At 36.2% G+C, this 18,462-nt stretch overlaps 1 protein-coding gene across 3 annotated transcripts in view; it reads right to left on the bottom strand.

Moving 5' to 3' along the window:
* Positions 1-1,588: 1,588 nt before the first annotated feature.
* Positions 1,589-18,462, bottom strand: part of nhlrc2 (NHL repeat containing 2) — a 91,476-nt gene continuing 74,602 nt past the window's right edge. For all 3 annotated transcript variants that reach the window (XM_043712794.1, XM_043712792.1, XM_043712793.1), the window contains 4 exons: positions 15,794-15,916; positions 14,886-15,095; positions 11,216-11,426; positions 1,589-4,246 (listed from right to left, as the gene is read on the bottom strand). In XM_043712794.1, coding sequence (XP_043568729.1) covers positions 3,990-4,246; positions 11,216-11,426; positions 14,886-15,095; positions 15,794-15,916 — 801 coding nt within the window. In that variant the 3' untranslated portion in view covers positions 1,589-3,989. The remainder of the gene's footprint in view (positions 4,247-11,215; positions 11,427-14,885; positions 15,096-15,793; positions 15,917-18,462) is intronic.

Raw genomic sequence — 18,462 nt, 5'->3', positions numbered from 1 at the left:
CTAAATAATTTTCTATATTTGGGAATCTCTATTTTGCATTTGAATCAAGAATAGATGTATTTCAAGGGTATGGAATTCTGATTAAAGAAGATGAACCCAACCAGGAATAAGTATACGTGTAGGAAACTGGTAGGCTATTCACATATTCAACACCCGTTTCAGTTAATATTTACTACAAAAAAAATCACTTTGGCATGGTTCATGTTTTATTTTTTTTCTCTGCTTTATGCAATTATTTAATATATCAACCATCAATATGGTGCATAATGGGCAAACAACATAACTACACTTCAGGTCTTTGAGTGGAGTGTTCTTGCAAAAAGTCATTGCCAATGATGTACTTTCAGTTTCCGACATACTAGTTCAATAAAAAAAGTCAAGTTTTCTTTTATTCTTTAATGGGACATGAGTATCAAACTTACAAATTGGAAGCTGAAGTAGGCTATTCATAAGATCATGGCTGATGTGTTTGTGCTCTGAATTTCACATTCCCCATCTCTCCCCATTAACCTTTGATTCCCTTGCCTAACAAAGATCTATCTAATTTAAAAATAATAAACAATCTTGCCCGCACAGCCAACTGAGGCAGGGAGTTCCTAAGTCACACAACTCTCTTTGGAGAAAGAAAATACCCCTCATCTCTGTCCTATTAGGACAGTGTCTAATTGTAAAATCATCCCTTAGTCCTGGACTCACCGAAAAGACTGACCTTTTTCACTGTTACAATCTCAACACTTGTGATGGACAAGTCAGAACCCAGACTGAAATCTGGCTTGATAGATTTTTTTTGGGGGGGGCTTTAATCAGGTAGTCTCCCACCCAAACATAAGCACACAATGCTTCAATTTGGTTTCAGGAGCAAAACAGAAGTTTATTATGCAAAGTAACTGAAGACAAAGTAGAATAAAACAAATTACTTACATATAACATGAGTTTAAATATTCTGAAATACAGTAAAATACAAACCCATTAATCCCACAGTACTCCTTTATATAGTACTCACGCCAGAGAGGGAATTCCCTGCTCTATCACAAATAAGCTTTGACTTAACCGATATTTCAATATCTGGTCTTGAGACTCTGATAGCCTCTTCCTGCAGACTTTATTTAACTGAGCATAGATTTGTTCAGCCTCAAATAATCCCTCGAGAGTTTTAACCAAATACTTCTGGACTGGAACTTTGAACTGAATTCCTTATGCTGAGGTAACATAGTTTTAGAACTGTTCAGAAATATCTACTTTTCTTAAGAACCATTGTTTTACATATCCAGCTTTAGCCAAAATCTCTGCAAAATTTGCCAAACAGCTATCAAACCAAATATTACTTATCATAGATCTGAACATATGAACAAGGAACAAGAGCATGCGACTTGGCCTTTGAATATGTTTTCCCATTCAATAAGATCATGGCTGATCTGATTTGAACCATAATGCTGCATTCCCCCAAAGTCTGTTATGCCGTAGGTAATCAAGAATTTATCTATCTACCTTTGCCTTAAAACTACTGAAAAGTTCTGCATCCACTGCCTTTTGAGGAAGGGATTTCAAAGACTCTCAACCCACTGAGAGAAAACATGTTTCCTCATCTGTCTTAAATGGGCAACTTTTTATTTTTAAACTATGGCCCCTAGTTCTAGATACTTCCACAAGAGGAAGCATCCTTTTGACATCCACCCAGTCAGGTTTCCTTAGGATCTTATGTTTCAATCAAGTCACCTCTGACTCTTCTAAACCTCACTGGGTAAAGGCCTAGTGTGATTAGCCTTTTTTCATAAGGCAATCCTCTTATTTGAAATATTAGCAAGTAAACCTTGTCTGAACTATTTCCAATGGGTCAACATCCTTCTATAAGTACAGTAACTAGTATTAATGCCCTGTAAACATAACCACTCCTCTCTTGTATTTAATCCTAAGATATATTCACTTTGATCACAATGACACCCAGAAGGTCTCACATTTTGCAACTGCATCATATTAGAAATGGCAGGACAGTGATATGTTAATTCATTATTTTATAATACAGCCTATATCACTTAAAAGGTTTTGGCACTGTCACTAAAATTTACAATAAAACTTCCAGATTCTAATAATACTAGTTGTTAATCTATGTTTTTCTCTTGTTGACTAAAATTGAAAGTCAAATGCTAGGGCCTGAAAAAAGTAGTAGAAAAAACAAAATTCTCCTTCCCTCCATTCACCAAACTCTTCACTCAGTATATCTTACTTCTTTCAGTGAATTTTACTCAAAATATCTCTTCCCCCACCCCCCCATGCATCAAGTTATGTTGAATTAAATTTCCAGAAATACAGCCTTACCAGTTGAAGTTGTCTTCATTTGGATGCCAGCATTTCTTGCCTATTTCTAATTGCCCCTGAACTGAGTGACTTACCAGGTCAGAGAACACTTAATAGTAATTACTAGTTCATCATTTTATAAGTCTACACGTCCCAAAGATTTTAGCACTGTCATATGTACAAAACTTAATTTGGTTTGAGACCAAGTAAATTTACTTCATGAGTATTTGCAGACTTGACAACTGAACTTCACTTTTACATTAAAAAGTGATCAGCTTTATTGCTTCAATATACCCAGCATTAATGTAATAAATTTGTTCTGTGGAAAGAATTCTGAACATTTAGGTTTACTTGTTTCAACTTAAATACAAAGACACTTTTCTTTCAGACAATGCAACAAAATGTATGCAAAATACAAGACTGTGAGACAAAATGTGCTTCAAACACAAGCAATATAAAAATTAACAGAAAGCACTGTATTCACTGTTTTTAATTTGCAAAACTCAAATATCATAAGAATATAAAATTAATTATATATTGTCAAAAGAAGGTTTGGCGGATCATAATCAGACTAAACTATATACTGTTTAGGCTTACAAATCATGCACTTCATTTTATCAGAATTCAAAGTGCTTTCTGCTTTCATTTATCAATGTTAACAGTTTTTTTTTAGTATGCCATTATTCATAATCTGATTTAAATACATACAATATTTCTTTCATTTTCATCCAATTCATTTATTCATTGGTTGAAGCTTAAACAATAATAAACTTAAAAAAACAAACATTTTGGTATTTATAAGCTTTTTAAGAAAATGATGTCAGCGCACTCAAGATTTTATATGGTACTATATCACTCCAATTCTTAGCAACAGCTGTTTGCATTTTATAAGTAAGACTGCACTGATTACAATTGTGAGACAGCACCAAGAATTCTTATTGTTCTAACCAGTTTCTATTGGTTGTTGGCTATACTTAAAAGCTCAACTGAGGATTGCAAAGTATTCTTTCATTTCTTGAGAATTTGGACAGAACTGCCTGAATTCTGGTTAAATGTGTTTTCCTTAGTTTTACCTGTATACTTCATTATATTAAAAAAATCTTTTCATCAGGAAACTATTTGTTTCTATTTTAGAAGAAGAATTGTCTTGTATGGATTTTCTTTTAATCTTAGTTAACTTTTTGTGAACATTATGTTTAGCAAAGCAAGTGGGGCCTGTGTTGAGGAATTGTATAATTTCAAATTACAGTGTTGACAACTTTAAGCTCTCTTGCTTAGGTACAGTACAGCTAGCTGTAGAGTAAAGCTTCTTTAATTTGTTAAAAATGTATCCCAACTATAACTGCAGGAGATTAATCTCTTTATTTGGGATGTTACAGTATGTCCATTTCTGAACCCAGCCTTCTTTATGGCGCATGCGAAGTTTCCAATTTCAATGCCATTAATGCCAAGAGTTTTGCTATAATAGGTCAAAAATGAATGGGGCCTGGAATTAGGTTGTATAAAGTCACACCAAGATTTTCAACTTATCAGGTTGGGCTGGATTCAAACTTTGGTAACTATAAATAAATCAAGAATTTATTAACCTGCTATGCCATCAAAAATAATGTTTAATAAGATCTTTATGGTCTAGAACTAAAAGATATACATTTGTTTGATTTTACTATCTCCGAGATCATTCTTTAAAATATTTTTTAAAAGCTGAAACTGAGATTCACTTTTGAAATAGTACCTTGACAGATGTTGGAGAATTGTAATGGTTGTAGAAATGAAATTCCCTTCATTTGGCAACTATTGTCATTCTTTTTACAAAAATAGAGGCACACATCTATAGATAACAAAAGTGCATTTGTCTTTACTTGAGCAGGAATGACAAAGAACACTCCAGGGTGATTTGCAAGATCAACAATTGTTCCACTGATCTTCTGTCCAGCAAATAGCCAGTCATGCCCTGCAAATTGGAAAAAAAAAACAAAAATTGAAGTCTAAATTTAAAATTATGCTATTTCATCAACATTATAAATCACTGGCCAAAACATACAAAGGAATTACATCACAATCAGTAATTGTGTTAGCCTCTAAAAATCACTAAATAATCTAGAACTATAACAGGAAGTCTTGAACTAAACATATTCCCAATATCTTTCATTCCCACAGCTCCTTTTGTTGCTTTTATACTTCAATTATTTAATGAATTAATTTCTATCTGCCGCTAAGAATATATTCCTTCCTCTTTCTAAACAGAGTTTAGTATTGTAGGGTACCATCAAGGTGAAAGGAAAATGTTAATGTATATTTTAAAGAAAACATAAGAGGTTCAACAACTTGTGAAGCTAGGACATAGGAATGATTTTAAATAAACAGGACTTTGTGAGAAGACAACAGCAGGACTGTATTGTGAGATGACTAAACTGAATGATCAGAGGAACTTTTTCTGTCTTAAACTGGATTGTAATGTATTAATTTTATTTTGCTTTTTTTAAAGTATTTTTCTCACATTTTGATCTTTTTCTTTGAGTCATGGAGATGTACAGCACGGAAACAGACCCTTTAGTCCAACTTGTCCATGCCACCCAGATATACTTTCCTAATCGAGTCCCATTTGTCAGCATTTGGACCATATTCCTCTTAACCCTTCCTATTTACATACTCATCCAGATGCCTTTTAAATGCTGTAATTGTACCAGCCTCCATCACTTCATCTGACAGCTCACTCCATATATGCACCACCCTCTGCGTGAAAAAGTTACCCCTTAGGTTCCTTTTATATATTTCCCTGTCACCCTAAACCTATGCTCTCTAGTTCTGGACTCCTCCACCCCAAGGAAAATACCTTGTCTATTTACTCTATCCATGCCCCTCATGATTTTATAAACCTCTATAAGGTCACCCTCAACCTTAGACACTCCAGAGAAAACAGCCCCAGCCTATTCAGTCTCTCCCTATAACTCAAATCCTCCAACCCTGCAACATCCTTGTAATTCTTTTCTGAACCCTTTCAAGTTTCACAACATAGTTCCAATAGGAAGAACAGAATTGCCTGCAATATTCCAAAAGTGGCCTAACCAATGTCCTGTGCAGCCACAACATGACCTCCCAACTCTTATACTTAATGTACTGACCAATAAAGGAAATCTTACCAAACACCTTCTTCACTATCCTATCTACCTGCAACTCTACTTTCAAGGAACTATGAACCTGCACTCCAAGTCTCTTTGTTCAGCAACACTACCTAGGACCTTATCATTAAGTTTAACAGTCCTGCTCTGATTTGCTTTTCCAAAATGCAGCACATCACATTTATCTGAATTAAACTCCATCTGCCACTCCTCAGCACATTGGCCCATCTGATCAAGATCCCGTTGTACACTGAGGTAACCTTCTTCGCCGTCCACTACATCTCCAATTTTGGTGTCATCTGCAGACTTACTAACTATACCTCCTATTTTCACATCCAAATCATATATATAAATGACAAAAAGTTGTCCACTCATCACTGATGCTTGTGGCACACCACAGGTCACAAGCCTCCAGTCTGAAAGACAACCCTCCAACACCACCATCTGTATTCTACATCAATATAAAAGCTATGTAGGTAATAAATGTATTGCCTATATTCCATTTTAATGAACACTAAATATATTGATTTCAATATTCTGAAACTTGTAAAGTGCTTAAAATTAGGTTAGGATGAGGAGAAATTGTTTTAGTCAGAGGACTATGAAACTTTGGAATTCAGTAACATGCAGAGCTGTACAAAGTTAAAAATCACAACACCAGGTTATAGTTGAAGAGGTTTATTTGGAAGCACTAGCTTTTGGAGTGCTACTCCTTCATCAGGTGGTTGTGGAGAATAAGGTCATAAGGCACAGAATTTATAGCAAAAAGGTTTACAGTGTGATGTAACTGAAATTATATATTGAAAAAGACCTGGATTGTTTGTTAAGTCTGTCATCTTTTAGAATGAACATGTTGGTTTCAATTCTTTTATATTGTAAATTGCAGAATGTTTTTAAAGTTACATTCTCAAGTGAACTTTAACAATTGGTGTCATGTTGGCCCAGATAGTGCATTTAAGGTGTGAGGTGCCCTGTGTGAGATTGTCTGTACCACAATGGTCAGACTGATTCTAATCTAAAAAAACGGATTTACAGAATCTTACATGGATTCATACAGTTTTTGAGCAAAATAAAATGTCCTTCTCTTCGTCGGAGAACACTTCAGTGGTCCAGGACATTCGACCTCAGACTTTCGGGTGACTGTCCTTCAATGTGGACTTCAGTACAGGCAACAATGCAAAGTGACCGAGCAGATGCTGATAGCCAAGTTCAGTACCCATGGGGATGGCCTCAACTGGGACCTTGGGTTCATGTCACACAACAGGTGACCCCACTGCACTACATACACACAAATCCTCTTTCGTATGCTCACACATACACTCCAACGCACACATGAACCCTCTCACAGACTTTATACCCCTTTACATTCACACTCACTCTCACAAACATTCTCAAACACTCATAACCACCCCATACACACACACATGTTTGATGGGTGAATTTGTACTTGCAGAATTAATTCTATTTTGCTCAAAAGCTGCATGAATCCATGTGAGATTCCATAAATCTGTTTTTTAGATTAGAATCAGTCTGAACATTATGGCACAGACAGTTTCACACAGGGCATTATCTGGGCCGACATGACAAAAATTATTAAAGTTCACTTGAGAATGTAACTTTAAAAAAATTCTGCGATTTACATATGAAAGAACTGAAACCAACATATTAATTCTAAAAGATGAGAGACTTGACAAACAATCCAGGTCTTTTTCAATATATAGTTTCAGTTACATCACACTGTAAACTTTTGCTATAAATTCTGTGCCTTACGATCTTATAATCCACAACCACCTGATGAAGGAGCAGCGCTCCGAAAGCTAGTGCTTCCAATTAAACCTGTTGGACTATAACCTGGGGTTGTATGATTTTTAACTTTGTACACTCCAGTCCAACACTGACATCTCCAAATCATGCAGAGTTGTGGAGGGTCAGTATTTGAATATGTTTAAGATAGAGATTGGTATATTTTTGATTATTGATGGTATTTTGGGAGAGATAGGAACAAGAGTAGGCCACTCTACCCTCAAGTCTGCTCTGCCATTCAATAAGAGCATGGCTCACCTGATTTTAATCTCAACTTTGCATTCCTGCATATCCTTGACAATCTGTCATCCACTTGGTAATCAGCAATTTACCTACCTTTGCCTTAAAATATTTAAAGATTCTGCAATCACTACTTTTTAAGGAAGAGAATTACAAAACTCTTAAACTCAGAAAAAAAAGTTTCCCTTTCTCTGTTTTAAATGGGCACCCCCTTATTTTTAAACTATGACCCCTAGTTCTAGATTCTTCCACAAGAGGAAACATGCTTTCAGATTCACCTGGTCAAGTTGCGTCAGGATACTGTGTGTTTTCAATTAATGTGTTTTCACCATGACTCTTCTTAACTCCAAAACATACAGGCCTAGTCTGGCTTGCCTTTCCTCATAGGACAATCTGCTCATTCCAGGTATTAGTCCAGGAGACTTTCTCTGAATGGCTTCCAATGCATTAAAATCCTTTTTTAAACATGGTGACCAGCACTGTACAGGTGCTTCTCACCAATGACCTGCATAACTGACCGGGGATGGGGTGGGTAAAAGGCATTGAGGTGTTTGAACATTCATAATTGTATTGAATGATATGGCAGGTTCAAAGGGCTGAATGGCCTACTCCTGATCCTATGTTCCAATGATTAGCCAGAGAATAATAAATGTACAAGGAGAGGAGGAAAGAAATGAATAACTAGCTCATTCATTTGTAGAATAATGCCTGAACTGAAGGGAAACCTTCAAAGATCATAATTTCACCTGCAAATAAAGTAAGAGAAAAAAGGAATATGGAAATTTATGGAACAAACCCTAATTCCAGTTGAACTGAAAGAAAAGGAGCAAATACGTGAGCAAAACCTGACTGTAGGAAGTATCATTATTAGACAAATGAGCCAGAGAAATGAACTCTAATCTCATAACAACAGCTGGGGAATTTAAGTTTGTTTTAATCGAATAAATGTGAAAAAAAAATGCTAGAATGGATGATAATGACCATGGCATTTCAGAATTTTTGTAGAAGTCCAGGTGGTTCACTAATATCCTTTAGGGAAAGAAGTCTGCCATCCTTATCTATATGGTCTGTATGTAACACGACAACCACAACAATGTGATGTACTTGCCTAACAAGCCACGCAGCTGTTTAGAGATAAGCAATAAACTTTGGCTGTATCAATGACACCAACATCCTATGGATGAATAAAACTCTCCACAAAGAGTTTTAAATTTCAGAATCACTCATCAATTCTTCCTATATTTACTTCAACACTAGAGTTCTTTGAGAAAGAAACTGGGCAAAATGTCCTGAGCTTTTTCAGATTTTCTCTGTGTGACAAAACACTATATTACAATTTTTTTGTAGATTTTCATGATTCTCAGTCTTGATTTCTTGGCTGATCTGCATTCTTTGGTGTGGTTAATTATACTATCCTTTGCCAATCCCTTCCTCTGTTGTCCAACTCACTTTTATCCAGTTGATTGTTGCCAGAGCATTTCCAATAATGATTCTCTTTCTGCTCTGCATCATTTTTTCTAAGTTCCTCCAGGGATCTTTCCTTCGTTCCTCCTTATACCCAAATATATCTGCTTCACAATGACTTTATACAGACAAACAACCAGCTTCCAACTGTATGCTGATGACACTTGATTCAACTCCTCCATCACCTCTTTTACTCCTTCACTGATTCTGGGATATCAGGTTCTTTGATATTTAGCCTCGATAGAATTGCAAGATCGACATCATATATTTTGTACCCATTCCATGACTCCAAAACAATGGTCAACCACATTAGCATGCAAATTATAACTAAAATGTCTGTTAGAATTATGTCTTATTAATGTCCAAATAATGTTTCAATGTCTAAGCCAAGTGATTTTCTACTTTAGCAACACAAACAAATGGAATATTTTTAAATATCTATACATTTGACCTAAGTTCTGGCACACAATTTCCAGAGTTACCACAGAATGTATATCATGGCTGTTACCATTATACAAGTTTTTTTTTGTATCAGTTTCTTAACTTCTTGCTAATTACTTTTTATTTCTGTAGATACAAAATACCTGAAGTGATATCCTATTCTAATCTTCTATGACTCTTCAAAAGGAATAATACTTTAATTTTTGAAGACTAACTCAACTTTGTCTTTTGTAATATTAAGGTACAAAGTATTTCTGCATATTCAGGAAGACTTTGCATGATGGAAGCAGATAAACTGACACCCTGGAATTTGAAGTTCCCTTGTTGCTGCTAATGCTGAGATTTTGAAGCATAAAATGGGGCAAGATTGTCAAGCTATGGGCGAATTCAATGTCCTTTCCTTCACTGATTTTATACTTTGATCTACTTTGATTACTTAGTTCTGTGATTGGACACAATGGTTTTCCAGTGCCGATTGTACTTCTTTTTAGGTCTGAACTCAACTTCAACACTGATGTATATGCAAACTATTTCAGTCAAAACAGAAAATAATGCAATTTTTTCACAGTCAAATGAATAGTTATTCCACAAAGGGCTAGCAAATCTTCCTGAAATTTTAGAACAAAAGATTTGCCCCGACATAATTTATTATGTCTCAAAACAAAAATTAACAAGTGCAATATTTAATCCTAAAAACTGATCAATGGGGCACACATTTAGATTAGATTAGATTACCTACAGTATGGAAATAGACCCTTTGGTCCAACAAGTCCACACCGACCCTCCAAAGAGTAACCCATTCCTCTATCCTATATTTACCTCTGACTAATGCATCTAACTCAATGGGCATTTTAGCATGGCCAATTCACCTGACCAGCACTTCTTTTGGATTGTGGGAGGAAACCGGAGCACCCGGAGGAAACCCACACAGATATGGGGAAAATGTGCAAAATCCACACAGACAGTTGCCAGAGGTGGGAATTGAATCTGGGTCCCTGACGCTGTGAAGCAGCAGTGCTAACCTTATTTACTTGTTTAGAAAATAAATTGTACAGTTACTTTGTGGGCGGCACGGTGGCACAATGGTTAGCACTGCTGCCTCACAGCGCCAAGAGACCCGGGTTCAGTTCCCTCCTCAGGCGACTCTCTGAGTGGAGTTTGCACATTCCCCTCGTGTCTGCGTGGGTTTCCTCCGGGTGCTCCGGTTTCCTCCCACAATCCAAAAGAAATGTTGGTCAGGTGAATTGGCCATGCTAAATTGCCCGTAGTGTTAGGTGAAGGGGTAAAGGTAGGAGAATGGGTTTGGGTGGGTCACGCTTCGGCGGGCCGGTGTGGACTTGTTGGGCCGAAGGGCTTGTTTCCACACCGTAAGTAATCTAATCTAATCTAAAATATTATAGCATTTGTAATAGTCAAACAATACAGAATCAGACCTTTTGGCTCAACTTGTCCATTCCCACCATAATCCCAAACTAAACTAGTCCCACCCGCCTATGTTTGACCCATATCCCCCCAAACATTTCTTATTAATGTACTTATCCAAATGTCTTTTACATGTTGTAACTTTACCTGCATCCACCACTTCCCTGGAAGTTCATTTCATCTTTCACCTTAAAAATATGCCTTCTTGTTTTGAAATCTCCAACTCTAAAGAAAAGACACCTGCCATTCACGTTATCTATGGCCCTCAATAATTTTATAAATCTCTATGAGATCATCCTATGCTTCAGTTAAAAATGTCCTAGTCTATCCAGCCTCTCCTTATAACTCAAACCTTCCATTCCAGGCAACATCCTGGTAGATCTCTTCTGAGCCTTCTCCTGTTTAATGTATTCATTTAAAATATACGTTACCTTCTGCAAAGAGTGCCCAGTAACTGGGTGCTCCTTCTGTGAGTTCTGCTCCTTCTGGTAGATCAATCTTCAGGCAGAACTGCACAGTCTGACCACATGACACAACTAATGGAACCATTTGCAATGAATGCGCAGATTTTGGTAACCTAGAAATTTTCATCGGTTTTGTAGATTTGGAAGCATCCACAGCAACTGCAGCAGTGATTGCCAACTGTATAAAAATGAAACAAAAAATCCACAAGTATCACACTATTTTACATTAAGGTCTGTAATTTGATTGTCAAGAGTAATTTAACATTTCGTTATTTTATCACACATTTGTTGCTGGTTACAGTATTGACAGGCTTTGACATTGACTGAAATTTTTAAAAACAAGCAAATGGGAACAGAACAAGAACTCATTGTGGATTTGGGAAGTAAGAAATGGTGACTTCTTAACTAGGGACTCATGAAATGTTAATTCCAGTTTCAGGGATTTATACATGCCTGGACTCAGAAATTAGGATATGTCAAACCTCTGTAAACTCTGGAAAAAAGGCCCACATAGGAATTCTCCAGAAAGAAGACAGAAGAAATGTAGTGTCAGGAAGAATCCTGGTGAAGCAAGCAGGAAGGTATCAGTCAAAGATCTCTCCTAAGCAAAGTATAACAATTTCATATGCATGACCTGAAGGATAATTATATGATTTCATTGAAATTATTTTGTTTAAAATTTTCAGTAAGAAAGTGCTGGATTTAATGCGAGACTATGTTAATCATATTTCTCGGTCTCTGAGCACAAGAGGCTAAAATCACCTATAGCTCATTTTAGAGTGAGTGTTAAGTTGGGACTGGATATTGTTGGCTGATGAATGATAAATACATTGAGGCTTTGAACTCAGATTGAGTGAAAAACAAAGCAGCAAAACGGAGTGAAATTCTGGGAGGAAAAAATGCGTTGTTGAGTGAATATTTTGATCTAGTGTTGAAGTAATTGATGGCCTGAAGTGAAAGAAGGGCCATGCAGTCAGAAATAAGTAATGGAAATAATTTTAAGGATAAGTAATAGTGGTCAATTTTCACCTGCTGCCAGCCAGAAAGCTGGAGCTGTTCCTTTTTGAATCCATCAAAGAGAGATTTTGGACATTTACTCTTTAATTCAAGTCAACAGCAGGGAGATTTAAGGTCATGATGCACTGATGCTCAAATCCAAGATGAAGAAAAATTATCAAGTTGGGAAATAGATTTTGGGCTGGGTGGAAGACTAAAGTAGGCAGTCAGTCTGATTTGAAACGACTGGTAGGAGCATCAAAGATGGGATTAGATGTGTGCCAATGCTGACTGCAGAAGCAAGAAGAAAGCAGTGTTGCAAAATTTAAAACAGAGGACACTAAATGTGATTAGGGGTCAGTAACAAAATGCAAGAGATACTACCAAAAGGAGTAGGGTACTTTCATGCACAATTTTGAAAGTGATTTAAGTTTTTAAATAGGTTTACATTGCCGATGACATTTTGAATTCTGTGCTTATCATTAATATAAAGAACACCTAATCTACATGAATTAAAAAAGTTTGAATGCAAAGCGTATGTCCAGAATTTGATAGATACATTTAAAATGAGAGACACTGAAAGAGATCAAACTATTAACCCACAGACAGATGAATCACAGATTGTGTAATGTCTGATCAAATAACGACATGTATTTTCACTTCGAGAAAAAGTTGACGTTTTCTACCAAGTACAAAGGAAAATTTCCATGTACCAGGAAGACATCTACTTATTAGATCATATTTTGGGATATTCTCTTTCTCCCTCTCATTAGAATTAGCTAAACTCCTTTATTTTAAGATTAAAGGATTAAGATTATTTGAAATAACAGCCTGCAGTTTAGGTGGAGTTTTTTTTCCCCAATCGTTTAGTTTTCTTTTGATTTCTTAGATATGGCTTCTGCACAGTTGAGGGTTCTGATCCTTGCTTTGATTACTGGATCAGGGTAATTGTATATTTTATTGGGATCACTTTTCTCCTGCCAACTGACGAAGCTAATCGTCATCGTACTTTTAGTCTGCCCACTTTCACAAAATGCACTTCAGCAATCCAAAGGTGGTCCCTATTGTGACCAGTTCCATTTCTACGCTGTCAGAACCAGTACTCAGTAACACAAACATTCTGGGGACAACTCAAGGAGGTTGTTAGTGTCAAGTCCCACTGCTGATTACTACACTGACTGTTCCAAAATATCAGTTACATTCAATTTTGCCTAGAAACAAGGGTAGGGCTTGATTGAAGGTTTTCAATAGCTCACTTAACACAGTTCAAAGGTCACTGGAGATAAATTCTGTCATCATAATTAGTCAAAAAAGATAGATATAGAAGCAAACCTGATGCAGAAAAAAAACTATTTAGCTGGGCTTCGAAAAAGGCAACTGAACAACAATGAATCTATATAGTAGGGGACTCCGTAAGAAGTCACCAGCAGTTGGATAGTTCTGTGCTGTTTGAATTCAGCAAGAAGCTATAGGAATTAGTAGGCAGCTATGGAATCAGGAATCTGGGCTTCAGAAAAATGCTGCGAGCACTGAGGCGGTATGCTATTAATCGTTCAATACAGCAGATATTGGGGTTTGAACGTTCACAAGTAATAACTGCTTGGTATAACATAGCAAGATTAAAGCACAAAAAAACCGAATCCAAGGAAGTGTGCTTCCAGGAAAGGAATGTAAACCACCAGAAATAGAAAAATCATTAAGGCAATCTGTGATGGAATAATTCTGAGGATGCTTCATGGCTATATCATCAAAAGGGAAGATTCCTCATCCCTTGTGATGTTCCAATGATATTTGATTACCCACAGTGCCACTAATATATAGAGCAGGAAGATTGCTAAAAAATCCATAGGATACAAGGGGTAGCATGGTGAGTCAGGGAGGTTAGCACTGCTGCCTCAAAGTGCCAAGGACCCAAGTTTGATTCCACCCTTGGGCAACTGTCTGTGTGGAGTTTGCATGTTCTCCCAGTGTCTGCGTGGGTTTCCTCCGGGTGCTCCTGTTTCCTCCCACAGTCCAAATATGCATAGGTTATGTGGATTGGCCATGCTAAAATTGTCCATAATGTCCACGGATGTGAAGGGCTAGGTGGGTTAGCCATAGGAAATGCAAGATGACAGGGATAGGGTAGAGGGGTGGGTGTTGGTGGAATGTTCTTTGGAGGGTCGGTGTTAACTTGATTGGCTGAATAGCCTGCTTCCACTCTGTAGGGATTCCATGATTTATTTATTGCTTTTGCTGTTTGATATTTTCTGTGGGGTGTTCAATCATAATTTATAATGTTATTCATATTGGTCTCATATTAATCTTGGGATGTCAGAATATAAATTCGATTTGGCATAGCACAATTTAAATCTTGTTATCTCAATAATATTTCCATGTTTGTTTGAGTAGGTTTTATTTGTACTAGACTTGCTAGTCTTTGTTGACTAAACAAACCTGGCTGACTTGCTTTTTGTACAAATCTAGATATCTGTATAATTAGCCATATTACTACTCTGGTTAAATAAAAAAGAATGTGAGGGAGTGGGACTAAAGAGAGATTGGTGCATCCCTCCAACCTTAGTCTAACACTGCAAAATTGTTTAATTACAAACTTATGTTACATTATTTACTGTAATTGGTGAAAGAAAATGTAACTTACCACAGAGACTGTCTGCATTTCCAAATCAAGCACTTTGACCTTGTGATTGTTTGTGTCCACCACATATAGCACATCCCCATGTTCACCAACACATACACCTCCTGGTTCATTGAATGTAACTTGGTTGAATTTAGCACCAATTACATTGTCTGGTTTGCCGGTTCCTGCTAGTGTAGTACATTGTTTTGTTTTCGGGTCTATTACTTTGATCTGAGAAACAAGTAAATATTTCAGTCCCATAGTAAATGAAAACAGATGTACAATCAGAATCTTAAAGACAGCTTTAATTCTCTAAATAAGATATTTCATAGCTTAAAATAATCACACCAAGTATGGGAATGCTAAGGACCCAACATTCTAAAAAAGTGCCCTTCCAAAATATATCCATGAAAGTTGGTGTGCTACATTTAAAATACCAATTATAAATATTTGAGATATTTGTGAACATAACAGATGACAATAAAAATATTTCTACAGTTCTTTAATAGGAGACATGTTTAATGTAGGCAGTTAAATCATACACAGTCAGTAATAAATCCATAGTCTGTGATAATTTGTTTTCAAGATATTAAACCTATTTGATTTGCCCTATTTCTTAATCTCATGAATTAGGTATTTACATTTCCCTTTTTACTTGGCATTAATATTGTTTTCCCTATTGAATTAAAAATGCAAATTCAGATTATCAGTGAGAGCATAAATTAAACTAAGAAATAGATTACATTTAGAATTATTTTAATTTTATAGATAAAGAAATGATTTCATATAGCCTTTTATAAGGCACTAATTAATTGCTCTGTTTCAATCTAAATAGCTTAATCACAGCTGAACTTATCTCTTGAATTTGAAAACAAATATTGAAACAAAGTAATTGTTATTTTAGTTTTAAGACAAAAAAAATCAGTTACCTTGTGATTATAAGAGTCTGCTACATACAGCAGACTCCTCTTTTCATTCCAAGCCACTCCAAGAGGGTGCTGTAACTTTGCATTTATTCCAATACCATCCAGGTCTCCAAAAGCAAATAGATTCTGCAAAATTATATTAAAAAAAATATTTTACATGGCAGTTAATGGCTTAAAATTGGTGGAAAGATCTGGACTTCCACCAGTTTAAAAGAGATGCAACATAATGCAATTGCAGGGACAAAAGACGACACCCGAAAAGTAATTCTTCTGGCAGGTCCAAGTGTTACTTTGAGGCCTGTGCACATCCTAATGAGGGCCTTAACCCAGGTCTTGGGTCCCTAACAAAAACTGGGCTCTCTGCAACAGGACAAATACAGACCTCCTCCGATTTTCCCCAGGATGAATGCATTGTAGTCAGTAAATGACATCAAAAATGGAAGTTTAAATTAAAGGCCATGTGGTGTGCATAAGTAAATCTGTTCTCCTTCCCACTCCAAGGAACTCTGATGGTCATTGCAGGAGCCAACTAAACACCCTTTCATCTTTATTCACACATTCCTTATAATTCCAGTTTTATGGTACTTACTGACGGTTCATGAGTGGCAAGTAGAAATTCAATTTTGGAGATTATCCAGCTGCTTGTGGAAGCTGCTTTTATGAAATTATTAAAATAAAGTTTTGACCAATTTTGAATTATATTTTAACATTGACAGAACAAACTCAGTTATCCAAATATCAATTATCCGAACAAGATCTCAAGGTCCCATAAAAACGCTATCCAAACTCTCAGTTATACGAACAAAATACTCCCCGCTTGTCACGTTTGGATAATCGAGGTTGTTCTGTATAAGCTCCTCCAATCCTTTTAACCTCTACCTTACCATTACAATTTGTAGTCTTTTTATTGAGATGGGGACAGACAAAAACTCTGCTCGGAGGCTGAGCAAATTGCAAGAGTGAGCTTTAAGGTACTTCTTAAAACTTTTTTTCTTTCTACATTGCTTTACACTAAACTGTCTTCAATTATCAAATTTAGTTTTAAGCTTCAGAGGCAAGTTCCTTTCAAAGTATTTACAAAATTATCTACTAAGAACACATTACCTTAGATCTGATATCTTTGTGATATATTCAACATAGTTTTCCATCCTATACCTGAAATAGACCTGAGCAATGACTCTCCAGGTCTAGACATATGACTGAATCAGTACCAAGTGTAAAACATTAACAGTACACTGCAAGGTAAACTTTTCACACTACTTTAGCATGACAGCATAAGAGAGTATCATCAAACCACCTTTTGTTCACTGTAATCAACATTCTAGACCTTGAGAAGAAATGAGACTGCAATTGTAATCATATCAGGCCACTTTCAGCACTGATTTTGAACAAACTTGTACTAAGTTAAAACAGGCAGTTTGACAATTTTATATTCTTAGGTGTCCATAGATAAACGCATCCATAAAAATGAGTGAAGATTGCTCACTAACAGGACATTTAATTTAATCTCAAAACATATTTAAAACTAACAGTAGACAAAGTTAACTAGACTTCAGTTGTTCTGTCGATAAGTTTAATTCTAACTGATTAGCACTAAAATTAAAATAAAAACATTTAGAAATTATAAGGTGTAACATGACTATGTGAAATTGAAATGATTGTCAAAGCTATTGAATATTTACATTTAAATAATTATTCACCATATTAAGTTCTAAGATATAAAATAAAACAAAACCTAAGATTCTGACAGAACTCATAGCAAGCAACCGTACATAAGCCATTTAAATAAGTTCTTATCCACAGTATAATAATTTATTTCTTCAGTTAAAGTATTCAAGAGAATAATTTTTGAATTAATTTTAAAATGAGATCTACTGTATAATGGATAAATTAGGAAAAGATAGAAGAAATTATTTTCTAGAGATGGTTATATGTACAACTCTCTACAATGGAGTCCCTAAACCCTGATGATGAAATTTGACAGATCCTTGAATATTCAAGCAGGCAAAGACTAGAAGAATCAACTGGAATTCATAATGGCGTAGACTTGATAAGTAAAGGGCCAGTCTTAAAAACAATTATGATGAGCTACAATATTTACCAATTTACCTGGCTTCAGTTTTTACCTTTCAAACACTAACCTGTAATAGTGGGTTAAAGTGCAGAGGCTAATTTTCAGTGAACTCCACTTATATCTAGGCTTACAGGGTTGAATTTTATTAAAAATTATTTAAGTGTCAATTTTGGGAAATTTCATGGAGGATGGGGTTGGGGAGTCCAGAACTAGAGGGCATAGGTTTAGGGTGAGAGGGGAAAAATATAAAAGGTACCTAAGGGGCAATTTTTTCACACAGAGTTTGGTACAGGTATGGAATGAGCTGCCAGAGGAAGTGGAGGAGGCTGGTACAATTGCAACATTTAAGAGGCATTTGGATGGGTATATGAATAGGAAGGGTTTGGCAGGGTATGGGCTGGGTGCTGGCAGGTGGGACTAGATTGGGTTGGGATGTCTGGTCGGCATGGACAGGTTGGACTGAAGGGTCTGTTTCCATGCTGTACATCTCTATGACTCTATGTCCCTCTATAGGCCCTAGTAAGTTTTCTACACAGCTCACCTATTATGCATACACCATGCTTCTACGGTGCTGCACTCCACTATTGTATGCTCACCA

Source organism: Chiloscyllium plagiosum, chromosome 22, assembly GCF_004010195.1.
Source record: "Chiloscyllium plagiosum isolate BGI_BamShark_2017 chromosome 22, ASM401019v2, whole genome shotgun sequence".
Classification (NCBI taxonomy): domain Eukaryota; kingdom Metazoa; phylum Chordata; class Chondrichthyes; order Orectolobiformes; family Hemiscylliidae; genus Chiloscyllium; species Chiloscyllium plagiosum.
The sequence above is the reverse complement of the archived record's forward strand: the minus strand, read 5'-3'. Positions and strand labels throughout refer to the sequence as shown.